The 12,632-nt window shown below is 41.4% G+C and overlaps 2 protein-coding genes across 4 annotated transcripts in view; both read left to right on the forward strand.

Moving 5' to 3' along the window:
• The window catches only part of LOC147190253 (ras-associating and dilute domain-containing protein-like), a 37,716-nt gene extending 29,841 nt beyond the window's left edge, over positions 1–7,875 (forward strand). The window contains exons 13-19 of one of the 3 annotated variants that reach the window (XM_086139111.1): positions 2,933–3,105; positions 3,573–3,717; positions 3,809–3,993; positions 5,343–5,718; positions 5,785–5,996; positions 7,139–7,263; positions 7,357–7,871. In XM_086139111.1, the coding sequence (XP_085995237.1) occupies positions 2,933–3,105; positions 3,573–3,717; positions 3,809–3,993; positions 5,343–5,718; positions 5,785–5,996; positions 7,139–7,263; positions 7,357–7,450 (1,310 nt within the window). In that variant the 3' untranslated portion in view covers positions 7,451–7,871. Of the gene's footprint in view, positions 1–2,932; positions 3,106–3,572; positions 3,718–3,808; positions 3,994–5,342; positions 5,997–7,123; positions 7,264–7,356 lie in introns of all 3 variants that reach the window. The other 2 variants (XM_086139110.1, XM_086139109.1) reach the window with 2 other exon arrangements.
• Positions 7,876–8,731: 856 nt separating this feature from the next.
• LOC147190254 (sulfotransferase 2B1-like) lies at positions 8,732–11,453 on the forward strand. The gene is made up of 6 exons (XM_086138973.1): positions 8,732–8,956; positions 9,661–9,872; positions 10,441–10,567; positions 10,673–10,761; positions 10,867–11,047; positions 11,330–11,453. The coding sequence occupies exons 1-6, from the start codon at positions 8,818–8,820 to the stop codon at positions 11,437–11,439; spliced, it is 858 nt and encodes a 285-aa protein (XP_085995099.1). The 5' UTR covers positions 8,732–8,817; the 3' UTR covers positions 11,440–11,453.
• The last annotated feature ends 1,179 nt before the right edge of the window (positions 11,454–12,632 follow it).

Raw genomic sequence — 12,632 nt, forward strand, 5'->3', positions numbered from 1 at the left:
GCACGTGCGGGAGACTTGACGGTCTATATGCCTGATAGGGACTAGTATGGCTCAGGGCTTTAAACGGCTTTAAAGACCACGTCTTTTTAGCCGGCGCGCAAATACTCATTCAACGCTTGAAAGAGTCCCTTCCTAATAGATCCCTCTCAGGCTCAAATTAAGTTCTCGAACCAGGTGTAGTCTAGGTATTCGGTTGTTACAAATCTGCAACACCTGTCCTGAGAGTGTTCCAATTAAAAACAGGTTTAAAGACTAGCCCGACCTCCGTCTTTACAAACCCGGCGCGCAAACACTCACCCAACGCTTGAAAGAATGTTAATGCGGAATTTAAGTACGTACAGGACACCGCCGCCCTACTTACCACCAAGAGTAGTCCTCTCTCCTCTGGATTCGCTTCAACCCTCAGCCCCCAGACGAGGAGCCGAAACCCAGTCCCGGAAAGGGTGTTTTAGCCGTGGCCATGGTCTTCCTGGCCGTCGACTCAGCGTCTGGAGGCGGGAGGTATATTGCGATCCCGGACGAGCCCCCAAAAATGTCTGAAATCTCTTCCCAACCACGTCCTTGGAAAGATCGTTGCGTCCCTAAACTTCCACACAGTGTACTAAGCATTCTTGAGTATAAATGTGACTATATAAAGGATAAATGTGAGTACATAATGAAGAATATATCTTTATTAAAAGCAGAAGCGATTCTTCATTGCAGGCATAGTCAATTAATGATTGCAGGCATAAGCGTTCTTCTTTGCAAGCATAATTAATCAATCAATCACTCAATATCAATATAACATTAATAATAACATTAATGATAAGCGAATGTATGATAACTAAAAATAATCAACCTATCAAATATATTATTTTTGCCTTGGGAATGTGATTTTTCCTCCTGAACTTTAGCGTACAATTCAACGCCATACATCACCTTCATTTTCCCACCCGAGTGAGCTGATGCTTGTTTTGAATTCAGTTCACGCAAGCTATAGCATTAAACATTTTGTTTTCCTCCGTAATGTTTCTTTTCTTTGATTTGACCTTGGGTCATCTACAAATGTCGATGCGGGTGTTCATGCGGATCAGTGTTTGATGACAAAAAAAAAATTGCCGTTTTCAATGTTTCAAGAGCACCATATTCTTCGAATTTAGAATTATGTTTAAAAAAAACTCAGTCATTTAAAATTCAATGTTTATTTTTTCAAGTCTCAGAGAACCATAGCATACAGATGAAAGAGCCACATGTGGTGCAAGAGCCACAGGTTGAAGACCACTGATCACGGCAATAGGAGAACGGTTTTATCCACAAAAGGTTAGGGATTGAGTGCACCACATTACGTGTACACCTGTTTGTCTTTTAGACCAATGCCAAGACAAGTTTTGCCCACACAATGAAGCCTCAAACGACGAATCAAAATTTGTCATATAATTTCATATTAAGATTACTTAAATTACATTCTGTTGTTTAATAATTGCTTAGACGCGTTTTACGTTGATAGCTTCTGATTGGCTGTTGAAGTAAGGGAAAGCAGGAAGTGATTTCGTTTTCGACAACAGTGTGTGTTCGTCCGTACTGCGGTGCTGACGTCATTTGACTGAAGCTGCATTCAAACAGAATCTATCTGTCCTTTTTGCCTTTTCGTAAAGTAGAGCCCATCCATTCAAAATCAAAGAACCCCTCAACTTACATATTTATTGATTGGCGTTGCCTTGCCGTTTTTAGACGAGAGTGATTTTGCGTTATTTATTTATTTTGCATTTTGTGAGTGGAGTTCTTTTACCCCGGGTTGCTCCCACCTATTTCTGTTGTACTTTGGCGGTCTCGTGACCAGTTTTGTGATAATAAATCATTTTTGTATTCGATCCACTCCTGGTCTGCTTTTTCTGGGATCTGCTTCGGTTAAGTTTTTATTACTACTTAAGCAGGGAAAACTACGAGCACCTCAGAGGGCACGGAAGAAAAAAAAAAGTTGCATTCCTTCGCAAAGATTGCCAGATAATGTAAACTTTTTTTTTAATTTTGCAAGTGGACCCTTTTTTAAAAATGTGCATTGATGTACTTTCCCTCTCATCTTCCGGGTCACTGAAAACAGCAAACATTGATGGTGATTTTAATGGAATTTTACTTTGAAATTGGCTTGAAATACAAATACATTAAATCTGTTCTTGGTTTTTAATACAGTTTCCAAGTCCTCCTCCATTATTCTCTCCTTCCCGAAGTAGTATCGTCTTTCACTCAGCCGCACATGAGATCCTACGCGAGACCCGGAAGTACAAAAACGCGCATACAAAAAAAAAAGCGTCTCCTTACAAAAAAAAAAGTTTGCCTTTGTGAAGGAATGCAAAATTTGCGTTATCTCGCAAACCTTTGCGAGGGAAGCAAAGGGTTGTTTTTTTCTTCTATGTCCCCTTAAGGGCTCCGTAGAAAACATAGACAGGGTATGGACCCAAAATATTCTTCAGTTCCTCCAGGATCACCTCATAAATAAGGAGCGTGTTTCACACAGTAACAGTGTGCTTCATTGAGATTTTTTTGGGGAGCTTTTTTTCATGACATTTAGCCTGAATTGCGGAGGGGAAGGGAGAGAACTGACAGGAAGCGTGTGGCAGTTGACACGCTACAAATATATCACCAAAGGAATTCAACCGCTATCAATGTGCTTTTGGAGGTGTTTCTGTTTCATGAAATAGCATTTGACATATGTGGAATTCACTGTTGACGTCGAGGAAACGTCAATATCTCCAACCTTGTGCCTTCATTTTGGTTGGAGTATGTTTTTTATGCTGACTCAGCGGTAATCATCTGCATTTTGTCATGTTTGAACCAAAGACAGATGAGCTATTCCATATGACAGCCAGCCCGGCTATAAAAATAGAGTTCAGTAAATCGCCCTATTTACGTCGCAACCAATTTTAAAGAAGCCTTTTTCTTCATGTGTTTGCAGGCTCAGAGCCAGGTTTCTATCAGCGGTCTACAGCCATTCGCATACGGACCAATTTTGACTTGCTCCTGAACTGGTCCAGGACAACGGGATTGGGAAAACTGGCTTTAGAGCACGCGTGCACGCTCTCATCAGCGATCAATCTTCTCACTACGCCAAGGAAAAATTTACTCCAGGTGAAAAGATGCACACTTAGAAGAAGACAGTTTATAAATAGCAACAATTCAAACTAGTTCCAGGTGTCTTAACGTGACTCTGACAATCCTTTAAGGTATGCCAAGAGTCAGTAATTGGAGCACATTTTCCACACCCTGTTTTTGTCATGCTGAAATGAGTCCATTTGAGAGAGCAGCCCATCTGATGCAATTAAACTAGCCCACATCCTAGTGCTTAAAAAGTTACATTTATGTAATATGATGCTGGAAATTCATAACAAAATGAAGTGAGATGAGTATTCAAGACATTTAGCTTTTACATCTTTATTTTTGTTATTATTCATCTTACAAAGGGGACAGCATGGTGGATGATTGGTGAGCACATCTGCCACACCGCAGTCCTGAAATCCTCCCGGATTTCAAAAATATATGTGAAACCAAAGCACAAACTATTCATACTCCGTTTTATTGTGTGCACGTAAGTATAGACCTCCTGGGCCTCGCTGCGATCGGAGTTCCCTGCCTTGAACGCAGCCCAACTGAACCACCTGCTCAGTCTTTACAGCCCGACGTGTCCCACCAGGCACACATGGACTCCGTGCGCCCGGGACCAAACGGAAGCGCACAGAACTGGTGAGTGGTGACCACTCTACGGTACAGACCTTCAATAATTTTTTTCTTGTTCTCGATGCAATTATGTCCTATATGTCTCTTGCATTCTCAGATGATATCCTGCAGAGTTTTGATACCCACCATCCTCTTGTGCTACCGGATGGGGGTTACCAGTTCATGGTGGGAAGGGCAGTGACAGATTCGGGCCTGGTTGAACACTTAAACAAGCTCAAAGATTTCATTTTCAACCTCCCTAATTTACAGTCAAATGGGATCATGGCGTCGAGCCGGCAGCAGGTAACTGCAACACATTTTCAAACATTAGGCCGGCCTGGTGTTCTCAGGGTTTAGTCTGCCTCACAGTTCCGGGGTTTGAATTTCGCCTGCTTCCTGTGTAGAGTTTGTATGTGCTCCACTAGTGCTCGCCTGGGTTTTCTTTCTGACTTGCTCGCACAATGCGAGTGTAAATTGCTGTTTCTCTGTACTTTGTGATTGCTGCTGACGGATCCACAGTACATGCTGCGCAAGGAAGTTACAAATGACACTGGTATGAAAGGACAGAAAAAGGCAGGAACTATAAAAGTGAACAAACGTGTGAAATGAAAAGAAAATACAGTTCCCAGTCCGAATGAGAAAATGATTATTTCGGAGGAAAGAGCCACAACTGCTGTCTAGATTCAACACTCAGCCACTTTGTTAGGTACACCTTTCTAAAATCTGGTTGGCTTTGTTTCATAACTAAACTAAATGCTGCAGACACACTTCATCAAATCATTACACGGTCACTGGAAACCTCTACCGTTTGTCATCATTTGAGCCTGCATCTATCCCAGCTAACTTTGGGAGACAGATGAGGTGCACTCCAGACCGGGCGCTCACTTGTCAAATTGCAAGAGGTACTTACATGTAGACTACCATTTACAATTCATTTTGTTTGGGAGTCTTCAGTGAGGGTGGCTCGGTGGTCAAGTGGTTAGCGTGTCGACATCACAGTGCAGAAGTGCAGGGTTCGATTATGGCTCCGGCCTCCCTGTATGGAGTTTGCATGTTCTCCCCGGGCCTGTGTGGGTTTTCTCTGGGTACTCCGGTTTCCTCCCACATTCCCAAAACATGCATGGCAGGCTGATTGAACATTTGAAATTGTCCCCAGATGTCAGTGTGAGCGCGGATGGTTGTTCGTCTCTGTGTGCCCAGCGATTGGCTGGCTTCCAATTCGGGCTGTCCCCCGCCTACTGCCCGAAGACAGCTGGGATAGGCTCCAGCACCCCCCGCGACCCTAGTGAGGATCAAGCGGTTCGGAAAATGGAGGGATGGATTTATTTTTGAATTTCAGGTGCACTTAAAATATTTTCTGTTACAGTTACTAAAGCTATTCTTTGTTGTAAGTTGGTCCATATTTCTTTCTTTGGTGTTCTCACATACGTTAATAAGGATACAGTGTTATACAAAGATTTACTTATAACAATTTTAAAGACAAATGATACGATTTATAGTTGCGCGGGGGGTGGGGGGGTGACATGGGTGTCCGCTGCCTACTGCCCGAAGACAGCTGGGATAGGCTCCAGCACCCCCGGCGACCCTTGTGAGGATAAAGCGGTTCAGAAAATTGAGTCAATTGCCCTTCCTTAATGCCATTCGTATTTCAGGGTATCACCATGGAGACCAAATCCAGACAGGAAATCATGGCTACAACGCCCGTCAAAACAGTATTCTCTCAGCCAACCGTCCAGACTCTGCCGCCATCATCTGGTTCACCCCCATCACCATCCCTCCACTCCTCGGTTCCGTACCTGGATGAGTTCAATTCCTGCGGTGCCCTCCTTTTGTCCCGGAAGCTTCGGAATCTACAACTGCAGACAAGAGAGACGGATACCACAGAATTAAGGAAATCGGCATTGGACCCCTCCTGTCTCCTCACCCCGCCCAACACCCCCCTCACTCTCGATCCCGTTCACTGGGTTAAAGAAGACCAAGGCCAAGATGCACATTCCTGGTCCTCTGATGTTGGTGCACATGACGAAGGTAAACCTGCATGCTTGTTTGCTCATATCGTTGAAGAAAAAGCTTCAATGAATTTTCCCCTTTCAGGTGGCTTAATGTTCGAATGCCTTGCTGCACTGAAAGATGACCGTTTCAATCAAGATTACACCAGTATGAAAAGGATTTTTGAGCTTATAGAAGAAGAGGAGGAAGAGGCCGAAGAGACCGGCAACCATTTTGACGACAACAACGATGAGATCTTCAGTCTGGAGCTAGAGCGTGACAAAAGCGGTCTTGGTCTTGCTCTAGTTGACACAAGGGTTAGTTGAACTGGATATTAATTTCTCAACTCAGCGGTATAGAAATTGGATGGATGGAAAAATTGCAATACAAACACAATTACACTGTAATGTTGACTCAGCGATCTGTCTTATACTTGTTATCAAAAAACGAGAAGTCAAGAAAACAACACTTGAGCATGAGTAGCAAACAAGGTCAATAATCCGACAGAGACTTGACCATTCGGCAGTCCTTAAATACATGGCTAACATTGGCAGCCGGTGTGCACGCTGGAGGGAAGGCCCTCCTCTGCCACCTGCCTGAGACACACAAGAGCAGAATCATGACAGGCTTTTCCTCCTCAGGGGCGTTAAACATTGTGTCATCCTTTTTCCTCTGTAACCAACAACCCTCAGGTCTTCCCTCACTACGTAACCATGAACAACATTAAACACAACAACCTCCATTTCAAGCTTCATCCTCATCACCCTCTTTCGACAATCCTTCCACTTCCAGAACATGGTGAACAAACTCTTCCTTCAGGATAACCTCAACTCCATTTCTCTTTCTATCCACACCACGGGAAAATAATTTGAAGCCTCCTCTGAGCTTCAATCCTTCCTGTCTTTCCGACTGCTTTTCTTTTCAAATATCGACAATGCCGAAATATGTGATGACAAGTTGCAAAACTAAGACAACCTTAGACAAAAAAGAAAAGAAAGATCATTCCCAGTCTGCTGTCATACTTGTGATCACCATTATAAATACATTAAAAAAATAAAATCATGGGTGACTGAAAAATCAAATGTAAAAAGTGCCCCAAAAAAGGGCCAAAATTCATTTTCAAGAAATTACCAGGCATTAATCCAAATGTTTGGAAGCAGTTATCTGGAATATTGTACATTGCTACACTTTTCATGAATTAAGTTGCCATTGGTCAAATAAAGGTTGAAAGGTACACCAATCAGTCAAGAAAGGCCAACATAATAAAGCAATTATAATGATGGTAACACAAAAATGTATGAAGAAGTATATTATGTGGTGCAAGATAAAAATAGAATGATTAAAACCGTTGTATACAAAAGTGAACAATTGTTACATTTTAAAATGTGCAACAGGTTTTGCTTGGCCGTTTTAGTGTTGTTAATAATTTGACCTCACGTACCAGGATATGTCACTAAAGGTGAAAGGCATCTTCATCAGAGCCGTGGTTCCGGACACCCCTGCCGCACGCTGTGAGAAGCTCCAACCAGGGGACAGGATCCTTGCCGTGAATGGAGTCAGTCTTCTCGGCCCCCACTGCCTAAAGTAAACAGACCATCTCCCAAGAAAATAATATACAGTATTGCAAATCATTTTCAATAACTTTTTTTTTTCCTCTGAACCTTTTTCTTTCACCAGCGGCAAGGAGTTGATGCAGTCATCGGGTGATAGATTGAGGTTATTGGTGGCCAGATCAGATTGGATGGCCAAAGTTATACAGACTGAATGCTGACGCCGCAAAAAGCATCCAAATGATTTGTGGACTCATAAATATCATATGACAGCCATCAAAGAATTGGATCCGAGCTGACATTTTTCAGAAGGGGGAGGGGGGTGTAATGCTCAATTTTGGCTGGACCAGCAGTGTGTGTGTTCCCTGCTGAAGGCTCATACATATGAAACCTGGTGTTGAGCTTCATTTCACGCCCACCCTGACCACCACAATGGAGAACTGTATATATATATATATGCTTGGTCATATATATATATATATATATATATATATATATATACGCACACACATATGCACACACACACCTGTATATGTTCGTTAGACTTAAAAGTGGGGTCAATAATTCACTTGACAGTAAATATTTTGCTCTGTGTTTCCTACTATGTCGCTGTGAATAAAAAAAATGTTTTTTATGAGTCATTGGTGTTTAGCTTGAACCCTTCTTTTGGCATCGTTCGACATCAAAACTTCCAGTCTTGGTCACTTATCCCATCTACCGGCTGAAAAGCAGAATGCAGCATATGACATGACTGGTTAATACAGCGCAGTAATTACTGTACTCTTTTATTGATAAAGTGTGTCAAAAACGCAAATGATTGGATTATGGCTGCTTCACTATACACGTTTCACAACACTCACACCAGTTTCACTTATTGAGGAAAAGCAGTGGACTGTCAGACAACATTAATGGTAACATGTCTGGAGAGGCAAGCTATTCACTATACAGGGTCTCGGCTCAAAGGATTTGTGCATTTTGTGGCGAATATGTTGTGTCACCCTAACTCACAACTTCACGGTGTTAAAATTTTCTCAGTTTAACCAGAAGAAAAATTCATTCAAATAAGGTGAATATCCATCTATTTATCATTTAACATTTTGTTACGTGGTTCACTAAATTAGCAAAGTTGTGGAAATATGTTTTGTTAGCATAAAAGTTGAACCAACACAGGTGAGAAGGGTTTAAACAACAAAACAAAACAACATGCGCCATTTTTAAAAAACATTTCTTCTGAGTCCAAGAACTAACCAAATAAATAAAAAAAAGAGAGGGAAACTATTTTGTGTGAAGATGAGTTTCCAGAGCAGATAATGTATGTAATTGTCGATCATATTAATGTTGACTTTTTATGTTTGTAATTTAGTACTTTCCAGTTGTGAAACACAGCACTGTACTTTATAAGAAATAGAAAGAAAAATACATTTCAGAACTTGTAACAGGGTAGGCGTGACAAATGGATTGTCGCGTCTCCTTGGCTTTTCTCTTTTACCTCAGCAAGATAAGACACCGGAAGTACACGACTGTAAATCGCAGTTGGCCAAAACGACAGGGTGCTGAGATTTTGTTGTCATTTGTGCAGTTTTACACAATGGCCGCGGAAGACTTGTACATGATGTACAAAGGGGTGTTGATGCCGACTCTTATACACCCTCCGGAGAGTTTAATGCGCTTCGAGAGGTTCACATTTCGCCCGGATGACGTTCTCATTGTAACGTACCCCAAATCAGGTAAATTGAGACTGCCTTCACACCTCGAAAGTTTTCGTCAAGAATAAAAACCGTATCCGAGGGCACCATAATGTATCACAAAATACGCGCTCAATAATTCAAGCTGTGGGTGAATGCAGACAGTATCGAAAACTCGTTAAAAAAAATTGTGAGTCAATGGGGCAGTTGACGTCTGTCTACACAGGCTCGCCCCAAAAAGCTGCGTTCCTTCCAAAGTCCAGCAGGAGGAAGTCATTCGCCCGGTCAGACTTTCTCGGTTTACGACGCAAGCGAATGATACGTCGTCACACGGCAGAAAAAAAGACTAAAAGGGCAATGCTCAGCTCAGGCTGATACTTAAGTCATTTTATTTTGCATGTTTTATATGCATTAAATACTGAACTTGTTGACGTCTGAGTGTGAATTTTTAACAGGATGTGACATGCTTTAGGTATTGCGTAAAATTTCAAAACATTAGACTTGCTTGCATACAGCATGGTGATATTGCGACAAAAGATAAATGCATTACCAACGGCATCATTGTTTTCATTTTTGCTTTCTTCAACTCGATTAGTTATTACACCATCACTTTATTGTCATATTGTGATAAAATACTGTAGTCCTTTTCACTCGTGCTAATACTTGTCATAGTGAAGCAAAATCATGAAGTGGATATATGAATCATGTTCATCTCTTGGACACAATAAAACGTCTTCTTCGTTAAGGTACAACTTGGATGCAGGAGATCGTCCCCCTGATCATGAGCGGAGGAGATCCATCTTCTGTGGAGACGCTCCACAACTGGGACCGCGTTCCTTGGCTGGAGGAGGCTCATAGTTGCAGCCTCGATCTTGACAACAGGCCGTCACCACGCATGTTCACCACACATTTCCTTCCCCGTATGATGCCGCCGTCATTCTTTGAAGTTAAGCCTAAGGTCAGTCTGATTTATTATTTCTATTGGGGGCAACAGTGAGACAAGAGGCTTTCATTTTAACATCTGTACACTACACGGTAACAAGAAAAAAACAAGACAAGTTGGCAATTCGTCATAAATGGTTGGTCACTTCAACATAATCTGACCAAATTGAGATCCCAAGTGTTCAGTAGGGTTGAGGTCAGGACTGTTAGCAGGCTGCTTTGGTTTGTCTACTTCCAAATTCTGGTGGTCGTCTAAATATAATATCTTTATCACTCGTCTGCCTTGCCATCTTGGATGATGGACCCAGTCTGTGTTGTGGCGATATGGAACTTTTCATCATATCATCAAACCAGTGATGCTGCTAACATGTTACTTAGTAACACAATATTCATTAATTCAGTACCAGCCAATTCTGGGCCAAGTCTGAAAAGACGTTTAAAAACGTCTTTGGGAGTGAATGAGTTAATAGCGGCCATTTTGAATAACGGAATACAACGTGTACTTAGGGAATTTGTGAACACGCTAACATTTAGTACATTCATTTAAACACATTTTTTGGGTGGATATTATTACCTTGCCGTAGGTCATCTATGTCATGAGGAACCCCAAAGACGTATTCACGTCATCCTTCCACTATTGTGCAATGGCCTCCTTCCTGGTTGACCCTGGACCACAGAGCGAGTTTCTCCACAAGTTTCTCAAAGGCGAAGGTGATTCAATGCAATACAGTATTCAGATGCAAAGCACTGCGCGCAGCATATTTGGAACGGGCTGCGGGTTTTTGCTTTCAATTAAACTATATCTCTATTTTCTAGTTATGTTCGGCTCATGGTTTGATCACGTAAAGAGCTGGCTTGATTATAAGGAGCAAATATTTTATATCTGCTATGAAGAAATGATAAAGGTAAGGACGGACAGACACACACACGCACGGACATACATTTAACAGCCACTGTGAAAGGACAAAGATTTCCCAAATGTGAGATGACTTGACTGTTGTTTCTGGAAGGATCTTCAAGACTCTGTGGCCAGACTTGTTGTTTTCCTGGAGAAATCTTTGGACAATGACATGATTGTGAAGATAGCAGAGCGATGTGTGTTCAAGAACATGAAAAAGAACAGCATGTCCAACTACTCTGCAGTTCCCAAGGAAATCATGGACACCACAAAGTCGGAATTTCTCCGGAAAGGTGCCTTGTATAAGTCCTTGTTTACATATCGCATCAATGGATGTTGTTTGTGATCAACCTTCTGAGCTAAGCCACACACGAAGTTAGGTTAGTCTAATTCTTATGTTGCAGTAACTCAAGAACTAGGAGCATGCATGAAGGCTAAATCGAGCAGTGTGCCGTACTTACTATTTTAAAAATATATATTCCTTATCAGAGATTCCATCTGGCAAATGTGTTCAAAGTTACAACACAGTTTATTGAAATAGAGTGGGCTAACTGAGCGTATCTGTTTTGTTTCAGGAATAGCTGGTGATTGGAAAAACCAAATGACGGTCGCAGAAGTGGAGTACTTTGATGCGGTTTACGCAGAGAACATGAAAGATGTCGATTATAAATTTGCGTGGGATTAAAAAATGCATTTTCACAGACTGCAATTTATTGAGAACCCCCCCCCTTTTTTTTTTTGCTTAAAAAAATAATTCAAGCAAGAAACTGTAAACAAAATCCTTTATAGTGTGTAGCACTTCAGGTACAGTACATCTCAGGAAAGGTTGCCTGGTTTTTGGCAAGGAAAACAAATACTGTACCATATTTTCTGCATGATAAAGCGATTCGGAGTTTAAGGCACATCTTCAGTCAATCTTAAAACGGTTTTCATATATATATATATATGTATATTAGAGCTGTCAAACGATTAAAATATTTAATCCAATTAAAAATGCAACTGTCATAATTAACTCAAATGAACTAAAAAAATAATCGTGATTACTCACATTTTTTATCATTTCTGAATTTCCTTTTACATTTTTTGTCCTATTTTTCCCCCATTTTAATGCTCTCATCAACATGGAATCGTGAATCAGTTTTCTATGTGCCAAATGCAAATATTTACTGAAATAACAATTTCGATTTTCAATTGTACATGAACATTTTTCACTTGGAGCAGTTATTCACACATAATCTCTCACACAATATTACTGTCCATCAACGACAGTGAAAAAAATATTTTGTCACACAATAGCTGCTTTAACAGCTTTTTTTTATGAAATCAAAACAGATCAATATAACATTATAAAGTGCACATCTAAGGTAAACTAGTACTCAGCCTATAGTGGATTTAAACCATGGTTGCATACTTCGTTTTTCTCAAGTTTGCTTTGAACACAGCAGTCTGTTTCTGTATGTTTGTTGGAGAATAACGAGACACCGGACACCAGTGTTCGTTATGTGCCGCTGTATTCCAAACTGCCGGCCGTACAAACAAGCGCACGCACTTCCCCCGTACTGCTGGGGCAAACCATTCTGAAAGAGGAGGTTTCACTCCCTCTAACACAGTCAGGCTATGTTGATTGTGTTGGAAGTCTCTCTACGGTTTTGTGTAGACCTAATTTCGGATGACAACACTTGGTTCGATGACAACACTGGAGACGTTTTATTTTCGCTAGGTCGCTACCACTGCAGCGCACTGCCACTGTCAGACGAACACAGAGAAGCTCCACCCGCTCTATTTATATAGACACAGAACTTCCACACAAAATAGTTCCAAACAAGTAACAATCGCGTCAGTGGCATACATCGTATACCTGTATGATACAGAGAGAGA

This window comes from Hippocampus guttulatus, chromosome 19 (genome assembly GCF_054856545.1).
Source record: "Hippocampus guttulatus isolate MCC_2025c chromosome 19, RoL_Hgut_1.0, whole genome shotgun sequence".
In the NCBI taxonomy this organism is placed as follows: domain Eukaryota; kingdom Metazoa; phylum Chordata; class Actinopteri; order Syngnathiformes; family Syngnathidae; genus Hippocampus; species Hippocampus guttulatus.